The sequence below is a fragment of the Phyllostomus discolor genome, chromosome 13, assembly GCF_004126475.2.
Source record: "Phyllostomus discolor isolate MPI-MPIP mPhyDis1 chromosome 13, mPhyDis1.pri.v3, whole genome shotgun sequence".
In the NCBI taxonomy this organism is placed as follows: domain Eukaryota; kingdom Metazoa; phylum Chordata; class Mammalia; order Chiroptera; family Phyllostomidae; genus Phyllostomus; species Phyllostomus discolor.
The window spans coordinates 20,508,659-20,528,747 of NC_040915.2; the positions used below are offsets into that span (position 1 = coordinate 20,508,659).

At 52.1% G+C, this 20,089-nt stretch overlaps 1 protein-coding gene across 1 annotated transcript in view; it reads left to right on the forward strand.

The window, feature by feature from the left end:
- Positions 1 to 9,812, forward strand: part of ARHGEF37 (Rho guanine nucleotide exchange factor 37) — a 33,293-nt gene extending 23,481 nt beyond the window's left edge. Inside the window, 3 exon segments of the mRNA XM_036014625.1 lie at positions 4,889 to 5,084; positions 6,493 to 6,650; positions 7,356 to 9,812. Of these exon segments, the coding sequence (XP_035870518.1) occupies positions 4,889 to 5,084; positions 6,493 to 6,650; positions 7,356 to 7,565 (564 nt within the window). The 3' untranslated portion in view covers positions 7,566 to 9,812.
- Positions 9,813 to 20,089: the final 10,277 nt, after the last annotated feature.

Genomic DNA, 20,089 nt, shown 5'->3' on the forward strand with positions numbered 1-20,089 from the left:
GCATGATCATATCAATAGATGCAGAAAAAAACATTTGATAAAGTACAAGCACCCATGTATGATAAAAACACTCAGCAAAGTGGGAATAGAGGGAGCATTCCTCACATAATGAAGGCCATATGTGAGAGACCTACAGCCACATCATACTCAATGGGCAAAAAACTAAAATCTTTCCCACTAAAGATCAGGAACAAGACAAGGCTGTCCCACTTTTACCACTTCTATTCAATATAGTACGGAAGTTTTAGCCACAGCAATCACACAAGAAAAAGAAATAAAATTCATCCAAATCAGAAATGAGGAAACAAAATGTCACTGTTTGCAGATGACATAATAGTGTACATAGAAAATCCTATAGGACTCCACCAAAAAACTGCTTGACCTAATAAATGAATTTGGCAAAACAGCAGGATACAAGTCAATATCCAAAATCAAAGGCATTTCTTTACAACCAACAATGAATGGCAGAAGCAGAATTCAAGAAAAAAAAATCCCATTTGATATAGCAAAAAGAAAATAAAATACCTAGGAGTAAACCTAACCAAAGAGGTAAAAGACCTGTATTCAGAAAACTACATAACACTGAGGAAAGAAATAAAGGAAGACACAAACAAATGGAAACATATACAGTGTTCATGGATTGGAAGAATTAACATCATCAAAATGTCCATACTACCCAAAAGCAATTTACACATTCAATCAATACCTATAAAAGTACCAATGGTATATTTCACAGACATAGGAAACAAAACACGTTAACAATTTATATGGAACCATAATGACCCTGAATAGCTGCTGCAATTTGAGAAAGAAGAGTAAAGTAGGAGGGATCACAATACCTGATACTAAACTATATTACAAGGCCACTGTAATCAAAACAGCCTGGTAGCATCATAAAAACAGGCACATGGATCAATGGAACGAGCAAAGAGCCCAGAAGAAACCCAGTTCCATGGCAATCAATATTTGACAAAGGGGGCAGCAACATAAAATGGGTAAAATAGCCTCTTCAACAAATGGTGTTGGGAGAACTGGACAGCTATGTGCAAAAAAAATAAACTCGAGCACCAACTTACACCTTATACAAAAATAAATTCAGGTGGATAAAGACTTAAATATAAACTGTGACACCATTAAAGTCCTAGAGGAGAACATAGGTAGGAAAATCCCAGATATTTCATGCAGAAACATTTTACTGACATTCCCCTAGAGCAAGGGACATAAAGGAAAGAATAACAAATGGGATCTCATCAAAATAAAAAGCTTCTGCACAGCTAAAGAAAACAGTATTAAAATAAAAAGAGAACCAACTGTATGGGAAAACATATTTGCCAATGATACCTTAGACAAGGGTTTAATCTCCAAAATATATAAAGAACTTACATGACTCCATTCTAAGAAGACAAGCAACCCATTTAAAAAATCGGCTAAGGACTTGAACAGACACTTCTCCAAGGCGGACATACAGAGGATCCAGAGACACATGAAAAGATGCTCAATATCATTAGCTATCAGAGAGATTGCAAATTAAAACCACAATGAGATACCACTTCACACCAGTCAGAGTGGCCATCATAAGCAAAGCAACAAACAACAAGTGTTGGAGAGGTTATGGAGAAAAGGGGACCCTAGTGCACTGTTGGTGGGACTGCAGACTGGCACAACCACTATGGAAAAGAGTATGGAACTTCCTCAGAAAACTAAAAATGGATCTGCCTTTTGACCCAGCAATTCCACTGCTAGGATTATATCCTAAGAACCCTGAAACACCAATCCAAAAGAACCTATGCACCCCAATGTTCATAGCAGCACAATTTACAACAGCTAAGTGCTGGAAGCGACCCATGTGCCCATCAGTAAATTAAAGGATAAAAAAAAAACTATGGTACATTTTCACAATGGAATACTACACAGCAGAAAGAAAGAAGGAGGGAGGAGCTGGAAAGCATTATGCTAAGCGAAACAAGCCAGGCAGTGAAAGACAAATACCATATGATCTCACCTCAACAGGAACCTAAACAACACAAAGAAACTAGCAAAATATAGTCAAAGACACTGAAATAGAGGACAGGCTGACAGTGACCAAAGGGGAGGAGGGAGGGAATTTCAGGGGAAAAGGGGAAGAGTTTACAGGAGCAAGTATAAAGGACATATGGAGAAAAACTAGGGGGTTGGAAATGGGAGGGAGGTGGGGAGGGACAGGTGGGTGGGCTGGAGTGGGAGTAAAGGACAGAAAAATGTACTTGAACAGTGATTAAAATAAAATTAAAAAAAGAATAAGAAAACCCAAACATTCTAACATTGAGAGAAATTCGGCATAATAATGAGCAAGTGGCATTTAACATCCCAAAACCTGGAACTCTTCAAATTTTCCATCAAAATTTACCATTTTCTCATCATATTCTCACGGTACTTGCTTCAACTACCAGCATTCAGGATGAATCAAGTTTGAATAAAACTCACTTAAATTTTCTTTCCACTATTGAATTCTTTTTTTTCTTAGATTTTATTTATTTATTTTTAGAGAGGGGAAGGAAGGGAGAAGAGAAGGAGAGAAACATCATTGTGTGATTGTCTCTTGAGCACTCCCTACTGGGGATCTGGCCCACAACCTAGGCTTGTGCCCTGACTAGGAATTGAACCAGTGACCTTTTGTTCACAGGCCACACTCAGTCTACTGAGCCACACCGACCAGGACAAATTTCTTAAAATTAAAGTAGAGTTGACATACCATATTCGTTTCAGGTATACTCAACATTTCTGTGCCTTAGGATATATACATAATCGCCATGGTGAGACTATCACCGTACAAAGTTGTTACAGTACTATTGAGTATATTCCCAGTGCTTGTACACTACATCCCTGTGACTTACTTATTCTATAATGAAGTTTGTGTGCTATGGGATTTTTTATTGTAAAAGACAGTATTTCAGCTCCATAATAGTTTACAAAGCTTGGATGGACAAGTGCTTTTTTGGGTAAAGTTATATTTTCATATACAAGGAAAGGGTATCTTCCAGGCAGTCCACGTGAAGGACTGTACCTAGGTGGAGTGTGTTTTAAAAGTAACTGAAGGAGCTGAAGGGAAAAAGGGGGCTCCCAGGGTTTGAGAAACGGAAACTGTGTATTCAGTCCATGTGAGATGTGGAATGAAGGGCCAGGAGACAGCCCCAGGGTTCCCCAGCAGGAAGAAGGGAGCCTACAGGCACAGAGAGACAAGTTGGGCCGATGCTCCTCAGACCACCGCAGTCCCCACTTCCTCCCTCGCAGGGAGCGTGCCCCCGCAGAGGTCTCGTTGGGCCCTGCCACCTGGGGAGAGGAAGTCCCTAGGACTAGGAAGAACAGAACAAGCCCTCAAATGAGTCACGAGAATCTCTCATTGTACTTGTGACAAAGCAACAGTTTTTCTTATTGGAAAAGCAATCATGCGGATTCCACAAAAAAAGAGAAGACTTGGAAAAACAAAAGGAAGAAAAAAAATGGGAACATAATAATCCCAGTGTGTGTTGAAAATTGGTAAGAAGAGAAGCCCTGGCTGGCGTAGGTCAGTGGATTGAGCTTGGGCTGCGAACCAAAGCATCACAGGTTCGATTCCCAGTCAGGGCACATGCCTGGGTTGCAGGCCATGGCCCCCAGCAACCGCACATTGATGTTTCTCTCTCTCTATCTCCCTCCCTTCCCTCTCTAAAAATAAATAAATAAAATTAAAAAAAAGAAAATTGGTAGGAAGAGAAGAGCCCCCCCTAACCCCGAACCTGCCCTACCACCACCGCACACACCTCCCATAAATCCCTGACTTACTTGGCTAAGGGTACAGAGCCCACAGGCGGGAGGTGGCCCACCCAGGGCATGCTGCCATCCTCTGCACCAGGCAGGAGCTGCCAGGCTTGAGAAGGTAAGGCACGTGCTGGCTACGCTGCTGGCTTTTATACTCATGTCAACACCACTGGTCTGAAGGAAAGCTGCCTCATCTCTCCACTTCCCTTTTAGGGCCTGTTTGAAACCTTAGGATCTCTTGGTTCTTGATCCTGACTTGGGGAACCCGTTGGAGTATGGGTAATGGGAGAGTCTATGCCCAAATGTCCTGCAGGGCACCTCTGTCTCCGTACACCCAGCACCTCCCCATCCAGAAATAACTAACCACGTAAATATGGCAAAGATAAATATACACAGGGAAAAAAATCTATATTCAACATTTTTAGTTTCTTCTTTGTTTTTCAAAAAAGGGACATTCATCCCCAAGTCCTTTCTTGTTGATACTTTTGCTGGAAGCAGTGAATGAAACCACAAAGGCCCTGGCAGGAGATTTTTGGTTGAGCTGAGTCATTCTCCCCACCTAGGTGGCAGTTTTCCACCAGGGCAAGGCTCTCTGCTGTGTTTCTGCTACATCGTTCACAAGGCTCACCATGCCTTCTTCCCAGTCGGTGCTCAGTAAATACCATACGTGGGGACGGAAAACTCACGGAGAGAAAGCTAGCATCTCCTCATTCCCACATGTGGGAGGTCTGCCTGCGCCTGCCCCCGTGCTGGCTGAGATGCCGGCTGAGCGAGGCCTGGTGCCCGCATGCAGCTCACAGTCTATGGGGGCTGAAAGCCCCAAGCAAGGCATCTCTGTGGGATCAACATAACTAGATGCTATGGGCAGAATTTAGAGCCCAGCCCTGGAGTTTTGTAACTGAGCAAGTTTCAGAAGTTGAATTAGAATTTTAGAAAACCCCAGAAGTATAGGCCTTGGAGGAATTTTAGAGAATTAGATGAGAAGCCCATGGACACTAATCGCATGTGTTTCTCATCTGATCCAGCTGTCTATTAGTCAGGGGACTGTTGGCTACATGTTGGCCCCAGCTTTGACACCCTAACCCAAACGCCTGTCTCTGTCTGTCCCCAGCCACTCCTTCCAGGTGCTGAACGCCAGGTGCAGGCTCTCCTGAGCAAGTATGGCCCAGGAAAGCTGTACCAGGTGACAGGCAACACCAGCGGGGCTAGGACGCTGGACCTGACGTTGCAGCGGGGCCAAATCGTGGCCCTCCTTCAAAACAAGGACACCAAAGGCAACAGCAGCCGCTGGCTGGTGGATACTGGGGGTATGTAGGACTTCGTGGGCCCTTCCCCTCCTTCTGGCAAACCATGTGGGCCACAGTCTGGCTGTGCAAATCCAAGGTGGGAATGAGCCCAGGTGGAAACACGGGGCTTGGAGCACAGGCGGCTTAGTGTGGTGCATGAAATGCCAAAAACAGGTGTTCAGTCTTTTATTGCTACATCCATTATCAAGCACCTACTGTGTTCTGGGTGCTGTGCAAGGAAGACAAGGACCCTGCCTTGGGGACCTCACAGACCTGTGGGGTGGACAGAACTTCAGCACCAAACTGAGAGAAGGACACGGGCAGAGAAGGGATTCTTGGATCCTGGCTGCATGGACAGACGTCTGCTGTCCAGAATGAGGGAGATGTTGTCTGGTCCCCTCTGCACTGGTCACACCCCTGGAGGCAGGAGGCAGGTGGCACCTTGAACCCAGGAGCAGATGGACCAGCGGGCTGTCTTCCAAAGAAGACATGTGACCCATAGGATGAGGGTCACATGGGGTTATTGAGAGGGGATCTGTGGAGAGTGGTCCCCCAATCAGAGAGTTTATTATCATTATTACTAATGATACTAATATATATTAGAAAAATATAACTAGCACATAAACCCATGATTTTATTCATATTATTGTATAGTACAAGACTACGTTTTAAACAGCAAGTCTGTGAAAACATTAAGCAAACAATATAAATCCAGCAGAAATCACAAAAGGGCAGTCTCCGAGTCAAGCTGAGAACCGCCGAATGGGGACTAAAGCAAGGCCCCTGGGGTGCGAGGACGGGGCTGCAGCCCAATGCCACCCTCCACCACACAGCCTTGGAGGAGGGTCGAGCCGCTGCAGCTCGGCTGGCCCAGCAGTGAAACGGAGAGTTGATGTGCAGACTAGGTAGTGCCAGCTCCGGCACCTGGCGTGCTCTCAGGAAGTGGTGGCCACTCATAATGACAGTAGCCAGAAGGGCATGGAGTAGCTGCTGCATGAGAAGGAACTGGGGACATCTAGGGAAGAGAAAAGCAATTTCCACCTCGTGGGAAGGGCTGCCCTGGGCTGAGGAAGCAGCCTTGCTCGGGGGCGGCCACTTCAGGGGAGGGGCCGTGGTGCCAGCACCAGGAAAGCTGTTTTCATCCCAGATCGAGGAGGAACTACTTCTGTCTCCCAGAGCTGTTCAAAGCCAAGGGGCTGCCTCAGTCGAGGATGAGCTCTCTGTCACTGGGGGGTGTGCAAGCAGAAGGTAGAGAAGAGAGAGCAGAGGTGGGGGGCTGAGAGGTTCCTGCACGTCCTCCACAGGTGCTCCTTAGTGCTGAGAGGCCGTGTTGGAGGCGCTGGCACCCATGCGTGGTGGTAGTTTCCTCTGTCACTAAAGGGATGGAGACGGGGGCCTGGAGCCAGATTCACGGTCTGTGTGTCCCTAGGACAGCGAGGGTACGTGCCTGCTGGGAAACTGGAACTGTACCACGTCATCCCCAGTGAGGAGAAGCTCAGGGAGCAGGCACAGCCTCGCGAGGACTTCCGACATCTAACACCAGAGCCCACCCCAGCCCCGGTCCCCTCTGTCCCAACCAGAACTCAGGTGAGTTTGGGAGTGGAGTGGGGGCTTGCCTCCCCACAGCCACCTGGAGTGGGGTTTCAGTTTTCTCTGATTGGGAGGCGAGGGGGCACTACCCTGCGAGGCTGGGGCCTTGATTGGTGGCCATCCCAGTGTCCTGGCCAGGGGTGGGGACTGCAGAGAGGAAGTGCTGATGCATGCCACCACATGTAGTTAGAGACAGCAGACCGAGTTTCCTATGATCCTATTTACATGAAATGCTCGGAATAGGCAAATGCACAGACACAGGAAGGTCAGTGGTTGGCAGGGGCCAGGGGCAGGAGGGCTGGGAGTGATGGCCAGCTGGTGCGGGTTTTCTAGGGGTGAAGATGTTCTGGAGTTAGTCAGTAGTGATGGTTGCACAACCCTGTGAACACATTCAAAACAACCTGTGTGATGAATCAGTTCCTTAACTTCTCTGAGCCTCAGTCTCCATATCTGAAAAATGGGGCAAATGGAACCATAGAACAGTGATCATCAAAAGTGGCAGAGCGCTAGAGCGGAGCCTGCCACACCTCCGTGGGTGCTCGTGGAGGAAGAGGCTGTTCGCAGAAAGGGTGTGCAGGGAGGTGACGGCTGTCCAGCCACAGGGACTGACTGCGGGGAGGGATACCGGTCCACAGCCTCTCTGGGCTGGGTCTGTCTGTCTCCCTGGCCCTGGCTCACCGCCGTGTCACCCGTGTGTTTCAGGTGATCGCCGTGTACCCCTTTGTGGCCAGAAGCAGCCATGAAGTGAGTCTGCAGGCAGGCCAGCCCGTGACTGTCCTGGAGGCCCAGGACAAGGAGGGGAACCCGGAATGGAGCCTCGTGGAGGCAGATGGACAGCAGGGATACGTGCCTTCCAGCTTCCTGGCCGGGGCCCTGAGCCCCGCACCTTGGGGCTGGAACCTGCCCTCCTAGGTTCAAGGGAGGTGGAGGATCAGAGGCTGGGAGCCCAGGACAGAGAGGCAGAGGGAAGCAGTGTGTGGGCAGGGGGAGAGTCAGGCCACGGTGGGGCAGGGCGAAGGGCTCTCAGCAGGCAGCGGAAGAGGTGGGTGTGCCTTGCAGAATGCTTGTGTGGGTGGGCTCAAAAGGCTCCAACCTGCACGGCCCATGGTGTCTTCACAAAGGGGTGCTTCTAAGCTGGAGTCACAGCCCCCTGACTGGCAGATCAAATCGTTCTGGATTTGCTGGAGCTCACAGCCAGGCCTACCTGTGCCCCCATCTGGGCCTGCCCACAGAGAAGGTCACCGGATGTTACCTGTGTGCTCTGTGGGTACAGGGAGGGGTGCTGGAGAAGCCTGGACCTGCCTGGCCTGACAGTGGACTTCCTACATGTGGTGTCAGGAGGCACCGTAGCCAGCCAGTCATCCTTCAGTTCTCTGTGCTGGGCGCTGAGCTATGCTGGGCAGTGAACCCCTGAGAACCCATTCTAGTCGGGGAGCGGAGCTTGTCAGGACAGGGGAGAGGTTCCCAGGAAACTTGCCTGGGCCTGGGAGTGGGCCAAACCACAGTTCTGGAATGTGTGTAGGTAAATGCAACCTATTCCGGGGAATAGGAGAGTTTGAGGGTGTGTTAGGTGGGGGTGTGAGGCTGTTGCCAGGTGGCTGTACACTGTTGCTGTGTTCTCTGAGCCAGGGGCTGGAGGGCCATGCAAATCAGAAAGGACATTGTGAAGCAGGTGAGCACAGGCCTGGTGGGGGGGAGCTTAGGTAAGGGCTTGGCTTCCTGTTTCCAGAAGAAGGGGATCCAGGGGAACCCCAGATGGTCTCAGGAGGCCACCGAGGGCCTGGGGGCAACAGTGGCTATGGTGTCAGTTGTCTGTGGGTCCTGAGACACAGGACACAGCCTCCTTCTTCCCATCCCACCAGACCTGACTCACAGGGCCGTGGCACGAATGACATGAGGCTAAGGAGGTGGAAGCTCCTGGCGAAGTGTGAGGTGTATATAAACGCACACTGGCCTTGGCAGTGGGCTGTGCTGGAAGCTCACTCAGGCTGGCCCCAGCATCAGCGTTCACACTGCCCCTTCCCGTGCCCGTGGCCGATGTCGTTCGTCAGCATGGCGTCCTTTCCCGTCGCCCTAGGATCTACTGCAGGCTCCTTCTCAATGCTGCTCTCTAGGTAGCCAAACCCTTGACCCTGTCATCCTCTCTAGAACCTGGAAATGGAACCCCCCCATAAAATACTGACCCACGGGGGCAATTTTGGGTGCAGCCACTGTCGAATCATCTCTAGGATGTTGTTTTGGGCTCAGATAATTACAAGACTCACAGGAGAACGAAGAGACCCAGCATGATCTTTAATACAAATGACAACACTTGGGGCCGACCCAGGTTAGAATGTGTGTACGAACAGGTGTCAGTTGAGACTAAGCTCTGCGTTATCGTACCTGTAGTGCCTATAGTTGTCAGCTCTGGCTTTTAGGGGGCTCTTAAGAATGTACACACACATCTGTGTCAGACGGTGCGTAACTCACCTCCTCAGGGCTTGTGAAAGCATGGAGGTTGCATAGTGCCAAGGAAACTCAACTCCACAAGCCCTTTCCCAGCCCCAAATTCACTTTACAAGATGCTCTTGACTCATGTTCCTTTCTCTTTCCTTCTCAGATTGCTGATACAAATAGGAAGCATAGGAGAGCAGATAATAAAATAAGAAACCCACATGTGGTTCCACAATACGGACTGAGAGCCTGCTGGGCGCTAGAACCCCGGCTCAGGGTTTCTCAGGGTGCCTGCTCACTGCAGTCACGGGGGCAGCTTTCAGGTATGGCTGCCACCAGGACCCCACTGGAGATGCTGATGTAATTGGTCCGGGGAGTGGCCGGGGCCTCCGGAACTCAGAAAGTGCTCCACATGCTCAGCGTGTGGCCAGGGCTGGGGACCTCTGCCCTAGACACACAGCGGTGGACCAGAGGCCTAGGGTCGGAAATGGGCGCCAGCTGTGAGCTACAACGCTCCCCCTGAGCTTTGCACTAGCTCGGATGTTTCGAACAGGCGGCTTCAGAGGTGGTCTGAAGCAGGACAACCTGTTCAGGACAGTCTGGTCAGGTCCCAGAATGTATATTTATTAAGTGCCATTAAAAGGGACCTGAACAAAACTGGATGTTCTTGCAGGCACAAGGGAGGAAACTGAAATACACTCGGAACCAAATTGGTCTCGTGAAGGGAAAATACAGAGCGTTCAGCAGCACATGGTGTGGTTTCTCATGGGCCAGGGAAGAGACCAAAAGCCTCACTGAAGGGTGGGAAAATGCACACTGAGAAGAGGGAGAACGGCCTGAATTTTCTCCAGGGGACTCTGTAATGTGCCCTTTCCCTCAAAATGCCTAGAACCGTTGCACTGTGTCTTGTTTATCTCACTCTTGAACTTGCTAAGGTATTTGCCTATGGACTGACAGGACTTCTAGGAGTGGAGGACTAACTCACAGGGGTGTCCCTTGCTCCCTGCAGCAGAGTGAGGCCTCTTGAACCTTTTGGGCCCCAGCCCAGTTTGGGACAGGAAGACAGGATTACAATATCGGAGGAGAGACGAGTGGATTCTTGGTTGATGTGATGAGCTCTAACTTGGTGAATAACTCCTGGGAATAAAGGACTCTGAAGATGAAAATGTCTCTGGAATTTGTGCGACTCTCACCATCGGGTAGTCCGGTGCCCCAGCGCCACATTTGGTCACGGGGCACTTGCTACACATAAAAATGAACACATTCATTCACGTGTTCGTTTAAGGAGTGGCCACAGCACATCTTCGGGTTCAGCAGCTGCGGATGCAGCAGGAAGTCAGACAGATGCGGGCCCTGCCCTCCCAGAGCCCACAGCTGGAGAGAGAGACAGACAAGCCAACAGTCAGTTGCACGCCGTGTAAGTGCCAGGGGAGAGAATTAACCAGTGCCACCAGAGCCCAGGCAAGGGTCCGACCCTGACTCGGACTTGGTGGCTCAGGAAGGCTTCTTGGGGAAGTGATACCCAAGCTGAGGCCTGATGGGTAACTAGGGTTGAGTGCAGGTGGGAGGCAGGTATGTGCAAAGGCCCAGAGGTAAGAGCTAGCACGGTCTGTCAGGAACCTGAAATGCTGTAGAGCTAGAGCACAGGGTGTGTGCAGGGCTGCTGGGTGCAGTGAGAGATGGCTTAGAGGGCAGCGTGGTAAGGAGCTTTGGTTTTTATTCTGAGAGCCATGGGAGGGGGCGGGGGCACTGAAGGGTTTGGGGTAGAGGAGGGACAGGCCCAGGGTTGTATTTTAGGATGCAAGCTCTGGTTCATCCTGGAATCGTCCTACACATGTCACATGCCTTAAGTGATACATGTTCTATACATATTGCTCATAAACATCCCCAAGAGGACGGGGCCACGGCAGCCCTACCTCCGAGGAATCTCCCAGACAGCCGGAGAGGCAAGACCTATGAGAGTGAGGCAGTCACCTGGCTCCCCAGGACAGGAGACAGGAGGGAGGTCTGAGGGGGCTGAGGAGGTCACAGGGCTTGTTAGAGGAGGTGGGGCAGGTGCTGGGCCATGTGGGCCAAGTAGAACTGGGGGAAGCAAAAGGGAAAAGAGGCCTCCTCAGGCCTGGGGAGGAGCGTAGTGCCAGGAAAAGTGCCCAGAACTTGGGAAAAGCTGAGCTCAAGGCCTACTTGACCACAAACAAGTAACAAGTGCACTTTTCTGCATGTGAAGAAGCTTGATGAGGTCCCCCAGTCTCCCCGTCCTCCCCGTTCGGTCCCAGAAGCACTCATTGTAGAGTTCTGGCTTATCTCGAGGAGCCCTGACCCCCTTCGCCCAGACCCGGCTTGCAGTGCGGCAGAGCCATGGCAGGGCCTGTCTGGCTGGGAGCAGATTGAACGCCCTCCCAGGACTGGAAAAGGCAAGAGCCAGTTTCCGCTCCCGACATCATCACGAGGAGTTAGGATCCTGAACAAGCCATTCATTTAACCTTGTTCACCTGTTTGCTTTTCGTTTTCTTTCTTTACATTTTTTTTCAATTATACTTTGCATTTAATATTATTTTGTGTAGAGCATAGCGGTTAGGCAATCATATACTTACAAAGTGTTCCCCCTGGGATCACCTGTTTGCTTATTGGTAATTTCTGAACGTACCCTTTCTGCTTTCTCATCTGTAAAATGGGTACAATTCCTGTTCTCCCAGGGTGGGTGAGAGGAGTAAATGACACAATCAGCAGCAGGAGCATCACGGCTGTGCAATGAGGGAACATGTGAGCTGTGACCACCAGGGGGCAGCAACACTCTACAATTCAACTGCGGGAGGTCTGGGAGGCGCCCCTGGAGTCAATCTGGAATGCCGGCTGGTGCCTGACAGGTGATGTAAATCAGGGGAAGGAGCAGCTGAAAGACATTAGGGAGTGGTGGGGACTGTGTCGGACCTCATCATATATGCTCAGTGTAAAATACAGGTGGCAAACACAAGGCTGTTGGGCTGAATCAGGCCCTCCACCTTGTTTTATCCAGCCTGTCACCTTGTTTCTACCCAGTGGCAGCACTGAGCTCTTACTTCACTCTTAAGGAGCAGTTACATTTACACAGTCCTAAAGTTACATTCGGCCCCTTGAAGGCCACCTTGGGGCTGATGTGGCCCCCGGTGAAAATGAGTTTGACACCCCCGGTCTAAAAGAACAGCTTCTTGGCTCCAACCTATTTGCCACATCAGAAGGAGGGCCGGGTGGTGCCAGTTAGGCCGACTTTTCAAGAGAAGCCAGGAGCCAGGGTTCCATTTGTTTGACTCTGTTGGTGTGAAGTCTCCTGTGTGGCCCCAGCAGTCCCCCTCTTTGTCTCTTGTGCCTGAGTGTGGGCTCACTGTCCTGGACAGAGGGTCTCTTCTGAAGAGTTAGTTCCGCATCCTGATATTTCCTGTGAAACACCTTCCTGTGTCTCCCCTGTGCTCATTGGGACTCGTTTCCCTTCGAGACACCTCTGGGGAACACTGTTTCCTTTCACGCCACCGTCACTCGCAGCTGCCTCAAGGCTTCGTGAGGTTGTGCCCCACATTTGCTGACTCCCCGGTGAGGATCTCCGCAGTACTAACTTACAAGAGTCTTTTGAGGATTAAATGAGATGCTGCTATAGAATCATTTAGCCCAGCATCTGGCTCATTTGTGCTCAAGAAACACAGCTATCATTGTCATGGGGACTTCAGAAGCGATGGTGTGACATCTGGAGAGAGGTCTGCAGGGCCTTTCTCCGGGATGGTGACAAGGCCTGGCCTTTTGTCTGTGCAGATGAAGTGCCAGACTTGGCTGTCACACTCCAGAGACATTGCTGAGACTTGCTCCTTTGACCTTCACTGGTCCAGCCAGCCAGCGGGGTCAGGGTGGGCACGGCAATGCTCGTGGGTGCGAGAGGCCCGCATTCTCCTGCCCCTCTCCAGCCATAGGGCTTACCGCTGCCCACCACGCCACTGCAGAGACGCCAGGCCAGTGTTCAGGCAGTAATCAGGCACACTGAAACTGCTGGGACGCTGGCAGCCAGGAGCATCCTCTTGGGGTGCTCTGAAGGGACCCAGCAGCTTTGGGGCCCAGGTTCCTTGTAGGGGAGTGAAGAGAAGGAAGGGACCAGGTATGTCATGGGCTTCATGGCTGGGCCCATGAGCCTCAGCATCTGCTGTTCAGTTTCCACTGAGGTTGCAGGCAGCCCCCATGTACCCAAGACATCCAGGGCAGTCCTGTGTTCGCTGCCTTGGACCCATCTACCTGTCATCAGAGGTTTGGGCATCCTTGGGTCTTGGGAGTGGAAAGAGCTATAAACAGTGGCTGCAGGTTTGGGACAGCCCGGAGCCCCAGGAAGGATTGGACTAGCATGGACGTAGGAGGAGCAGCCAACCCTTCAGAGCATCTCACGCCTCCAGAGATTGTATATTTGCTTGTTTGCTCTCATAATCATTCTCTGCCCTATACTTCAGGGGACTACAGTTCCCAGGCTCCTTTGCCCTCTGGTTTCCTGGTGGGTTTGGCCAATGGGAAGCACTGACAGGCAGGAGGTGGGGAGAAACCAAGGTATTTCTCCTTCTCTCTGCTTCAGGCAGCATCCCAGCCTTTGGCTGGTGTCCCCTGTGGTCCTAGTTCCCAGGGGATGACCCCTTCCTCAAAGCCTCAGGTCCTGTTGGGCAGGTCTGACTATGCTTCCTGTTTTTGTCCCTCCGGCCTGAGAACTGGAATGTCTTTTTGCTGTTAATCTCTGGGGCTCAGATCTTCATTCACCTGTGTAACCTCCTCCCTATTTTAAATTCCTTCTGTTCACAATAAATAAAGAGGTTCTCTTTCTTTCTTTTTTTTAAGATGTTGTTTATTCATTTTTAGAGAGGAGAAGGGAGGGAGAAAGAGAGGGAGAGAAACATCCATGTGTGGTTGCCTCTTGCGTGCCCTGCACTGGGGACCTGGCCCGCAACCCAGACATGTGCCCTAGCTGGGAATCGATAGAGTGGTTCTCTTTCTGATTGGCCAGTGACTGGCATGCTGTTCAGCAGCTGTGGGTACAGGATGGGACTGGGGAGTGGAACTAAGGGGCTCCCAGGCACCTCTGTGCCTCAGGCTGCCCAACCCTCAGGGTGGATTTGGACCATCACCAGGTCTACTGCACCTTCCCTGGGTAAGGGGGCTACCCTACTTTTTCCACCTGGGACTCTTGGAAGTGTCTTGAGCTGCGCACAGCGGGCCACACTGCAGGTCCAGTGACTGAGAGAGTCGGCTGACTGCCCCCAGTCTTGGCCAGCTGAGGCTCTTGCTGTAGGGCCCAGAGTGACAGACACAGAGGAGGTCCCAGGGCTGCTGTGTGGGAGCAGAGCCAGGCTACGGGCAGAGGGAGAGGGCCACCTCCTTCTGCCAGGGTGTCTCAGCAGCATCTATGCCTGGCGCTGGGGTGGGCATGGGGGGCAGTGAGCCCCAGGTAAAGGAGATGGGAAGTGGGAAGGGGGCACTGGCCAGGGAAGAGGCTGCTTGTCTCGAGTCTGGGGTCTCTGGGCTCCTGGGCACATCAGGAGAGCGCCTGGCCTGGGGAGAGACCAGGGTGCAGACAGCACTCGTGTGGTTCTAGTCACTACTCAGGGGGCTGTTGGAGCATTGCAGGAGGCAATCTACTTTATAGGACTCATCCAGTGCCTAACACATGGAAGGCTTTCAAGAGCTGCAAGCTGAAAAAACAAACCCAAATCTCCCCATCAGCCAGCCACTGTGTCATTCTGTAGGCATTTCCCAGGATGAGCTGGTGTCGCAGTTGAGACAGAGGTCCTGGCCTCTCCCCTGGGGCAGAGCTGGGGCTGGGGACACATCCCCCCGCTAGTCTGGTGAAGGAGTCGTGAGGTTGGGAGGTTTGGTGGTCCCGGGCACACTCCCCAGGGGCCGGGGAGCCAGCAGGTATCCAGCAGGCAGTCCGAGCCCCAAGGGGGCACTCAGTGACAACTATCTCTTGGTGTCCAGGCAGGACAGAGATCAAGGGTAGCTTGCAGAGTGGGCGGGAGGACCCCAATCTTGGGGCTGAGGTTCGAGCACCAGGTCCCGGAGTCTGTAGGGTCAGGCCCCCTGAAGATATGGAGATCAGGGCAGGAGACGGGATTAGGGTCCAGCTTTTAGTACAAAGGACTTTGTACTGAGTCCTGGGGGAGAGAGGAGGGGCAGGGGTGACTAAAATCCTCCCATTTGAGCACAAGATTGAACCTAGGAAGCAAGGGGGGACTAGACCTGGGAGAAGGTCATGGGCAGAGGCTGGGGTGGGCCTGGACCTCACATTGCAAAGTGCCTGAGTTCGAATCCTGGCACCACACTTACCTTGCGTGACCTCGTTGAACAAGTCACTGCATCTCTTTAAAGCCTCACTTTCCTTTCTGTGGGTGAACCAGGAGTGGCCCTGCCTCCCGGGCTGCTGGGGTGCTGAAATGGGGTGGGGCACCACGGCATCTGGCACAGCATCTGGGACATGTGAGTGCTCAGTGAAGGGCTGACCGGGGTCCCTCGGCCGGTGCCGCTCCTTCCCAACTTCACCGGGAGTGACCCTGCCCCCTCGCCCTCTCTGCCCCGGGTGGGTGAACACTCCCAGGCCTTCAGCCCTGCCTCCCGTGTGCTCCTGACCCTTCACCACCCCAGACTCCGAAGCACAGTCCTGCACTGGGTGCTCCTTTCAACACTGAAGACAAGGGGATGTCATAAGAGGCCCAAGGTCACCGCTGGGACTGTGTCCTCAGATACTCTCTGGGGACTGCAGCCGGCCACCTTGCCCTGCTTCCTGATAAGCAGTGTGTGTGGGTCTACCTTCCCCTACTTACTTCCCCTAAATTTCTAAGTCTTTTTTTATCACACAGTCTTTTTCATCCCTCTTCCCTCACCAAAAAAAAAAAAAAAAAAAAAAAAAGAAAAGCCATAGGTCAGAACAGCAATTGTAAAATAAAAAGTAATCACAATGAGGCACACACAAACTTTTGGGAAAATTTCAGCGTGCATCCCCTTCGCATTCACAGCAATGCCCGTGGCCGCCTCCCAGGCCAGAGATTCCAAGGGGCGGCCCTCCCCTCAGCTTCATGTGTCTGTACGCCACTGGGAGAACTAGAGTTGCCAGCCCAAAACTAAATTTGCTTTCTGTAGTCTGTGCTGTGACAATGACGTGCAATTTGTTGCTTCCTCCCCCAGGTACAGCACCAACAAACACCTAACCTGCAACCCCACCCCCAAACCCTTCCTTCTTCCTGCAGCCTGCCCCTCAGCAAACGGCACCCTGGTCCATTCAGCCGTTCACGCCAAACGCCTGGGATTCACCCCAGTTCCTCTTTTCCTTTCAGCCCTTCACATGCAATCCTTCGGTGAGGCCCCCCAAACCTTCCCCAAATTGGTCCCTGTGCGTCTGGCCTCCTCCGTCTCCCCTCCAGGTAATTGAAGTGCAGCGTCTCTCACCTGGACCCCTGCAGGGCCCTCCTGATGATCTCTCAGTCCCACCTGAGTCCTTTACCCTCCGTCCACTCTCCATAGAGCAAAGGGATTCTTCGAAAAAGTAGGGCATCACACCTCTGCTGAAAACTGAGCAAAGCCCACGCTCTTCACTCTAACCTAGAAGGCCCTGCCCCCCTCTGCTGGCTTGCCTTTTGTTCCTCAGTGACTCCCAGCTCCTTCCTGACTCTGGGACTTTGCATTGGTTCTTGCCGTCCCTGGGGTGCTCTTCCCCGAGGTCCACCCAAGGCTGGCTTCTTGCCATGCAGGTCAGCCTCTCCGGGGTGCCTGCATTGACCACCCCATCTGGGAAGCCTCCAGCCCCCCCACCCCGACACTCCCTGATCCCTGTCATTCACCACTGCGTCACCGTGTCTTGCTGTCCTTATAGCTGGTCTCCCTCCCTCCTGTTGTCCCGTTTGCTTGGTGTCTGACTCCCCCATCAGAAAGTAAGAGTCTTCAAGGCAGGGGTTTTATCCTTCTTATTCAGCGCTACATGCAAACACTCTTTAGTATGTCCCAAATGAAGCATCATACTTATGTTGAAAAATTACCGACGGCTGATCTGATTCGAATTTAACTAGCTGCCCTGTGTTGTAGCTGGAGCACACACATCAGATCTGTCAGCTCTCAGCCGTGCCGAGCACGCGGCTGCAGCAGTCTCCTGCAGAACGGAAGGGACCCCAATTCCTTGTTTGAATGCTGTGTAATTCTGAACAGGAAAAAAATATATTGCTCCTTCGATGAGAAGAATTTCAGGTGATAGAGGCCTTTCTCGCTGGTACCGGGAGGAGGGAGAGCCGAGCCTCAGCCAGTTTCCAGGCGGCCTCGGCTGGCCCGGGACTGACTAATAAAGTGTGAAATTGACTTCATCCTCTGCCACGTCCCCGCCCAGCCAGTGCGTCCCTGTAGCATCTCCCTCCGCTGCAACGGATGCGGGTGCTGCCGCTGCCGACGTGCCCTCGTCACTGGCAGACAGGCCGGTCATCAACGCCCACGCGGCCCCAGGGCCCGGCGCTCCGCAGAGCCCGCCTCTGGCCTTGGGCCAGGATGGGCTTTCACAGCCAGAAGCATCTGGATGTGGCTTGTCTGATGCTCCCTCTACGTCAGCCACTGGCCCCTCCTGTCCCTATTTACTCCTCTAGCCCGGGCTCCTAAGGCAGGGGTGTGGGTTGGAGGGGAAACAGAATTAGGTGAGCTCTTTGGGACACCCCCCGACCCTGCCCTGCCTGTTGCACCAAATGCAGGGGTGGGGAATCAGAGCAAGGGGGGCCTCCGAGGGCGATGAGATCAGTGCACTCCGGGGAGCCCCTGGGGACCTTCAGGGATGCTTCGGGGATGATGGAAGCCCCCCACGCCCCTCCTTCTACTAGTGTGGGGCCAGTTTTGGGTCTGTTTTGTTTGTTTTCTCCTGTTTAAGATTTCCTAGGAAAAAAGGGATTCTGCGGCTCTAATAAGTCCTCAAACCATGTTCTAATCTGAAGTCTTTCCCAAATTTGTCTCTGCCTCAGGATCAACTGGGTGACTCGGTAAGAAACGCAGATTCTGAGCCCTGTAGCAAGTTTGCCTGCTCAGCACCCTCCTCCTCTTCCCTCGAGGATACCCTCTGGGTTCCCTTGCAGAGCCCTCCCTGCCCCCCCCACAGCCCATGTGGTCTGGCTGGAGACCCCATTCCCTCCGTCTCCAGGGGCGAGCATGTTCCCCAGTCGGGGCCGATCACAGCCAAAGTGCTCAGCCAGGTCCAGGGTCAAAGCCTGGCTGGAGTGGCAGCCCCAGGTCTTGGCAGAGAAGCTCTCTTTTTCAGAGGCCACGGGCTGGTAGCTGTCAGCTTGAAACCGTTGGCTAAGAATGAAGCCAGCCCCAAGGCCAACCATGACTAGGGATGAGAGACAGACAGACAGACAGACACACCAGCTGACATGAACACCTGGACCCAGCCTGTCTGAAGTGTATCCCCTCTGGGCCATTCAGACACAGGAGCCAATGCTTTGCTTCATTATCCTTCAGCCAGTTTGAGCTGGGTTTCCGCCACTGGCAACCGAGAGAGTCCCGACCGATCCACGGACCCTGTCTCAGATCTGCTGGATCCTGATCTCCGTGAATGGAGTCCAGAAATCTGGACTTTTCAAAAGATTTTGAGTGGATCCTGATAAAACGACTGTATAAGTCGTTGTTTGGACAGCACTGAGACCCTGGTCCGAGGACGCACAGGTAAGAGTGGTCCTCCCACAAACAGCCGTTATAATGGCACATCAGACCCCCATGCATGGTCTCAACCTTCACACTCGATGAAGCGCAGGTCATTCTTCCATTTTACAGAGGAGAACCCCGAGGCCCAGAGAGGTGTATTCATGAGTCCAAGGGCATTAATCTAGCAGTATGAGTCTCTGAAGCCCGTCCTGTCTGCCAACTCTCTGCACTGCCCAGGAAGACAATGTGGCTGCCCAGGGCCCCAAGAGCTGGCTTTGGAGATCTCAGCCCTCTCCCTTTAGAGAACTCCTCCTCAAGAGGCAAGGCCTATCTGAGTCACTTAGTTGGGCTGCGGCCCCCCAGGAAGGGGGGACACCAATGGGAATGGATCTACACAATAAGGTTAATTTATTCCACTAAGAAGTCCCAAAGTAAGATGGTTCTAGGGTGGTTCATATTCAGAGGCTCAATGTCATAGTCAAGGACTCAGGTCCTTTCCATTTTCTGTTCTGCTGCCTTCTTCTGTTTCAGCCGGCCCTCAGGTTGGCTCTCCTCATGGTTTATGGAGATGGCTGCTCCCACGTTCGGGATGTTGCCAATGTCCAGCACAGGGAGTTTGGCTTCTTCTTGTGTTGTTTATCAGTGAAGAAAATGGTTCTGAAAAGCCCTCTACATATCATTGGTCAGAATCTCATCACTGTTCATACCTGTCCAATCATTGGTAAGGGAGGTGAGAACATCATGATGGGCTTGGACCAATCATGGGTTCTGCACACCGGAACCAGCACAGGGCGCTTCAAGAAGGAGGGAAGGAAACGAGAGGCCTTGGGTAGTGTCTGCACACAGTTCCTCTCCTGCTCCTGGGTCTCCTGCCCAGAACTCTGCCCCGGCTCCCGAGGCACCTCTCTTTTCATTAGTCATGATCCTTGCAGTGAGGCCAACTTCCAACGTTCAAAATCCTCCCCACGACTCCCTCGCCCTTCCTTTTAGTCTTCTCCCATAGCCAGTAAGCTGTCCCGAACAAATGTGGGACTTTCCCTCCATCACCCAGAGGTGCCCTTCCTGGCTGTATTTCCCTCACTACCAGTCCACTGGGTTGCTGGGAGGATGAGCGCCACATGTGTGGTGATGGACACGTGCTGTTGCCTGCCCATCACCTGTTTCTCCTGCTCCTGATGACAGAATGCATACTGTCCCTTAGGGACTCACTCTTTCCTACTCTCAGGCCCTGGGGTGTAAGTGACACTGACCCTCGTGGTATCCCCAGCTCTTAGGAGGTTTCTACCCCTGCAGCCTGGCGTATGTGACTTAGGTCTGCTCCGTCACTATGTTTAATGCCT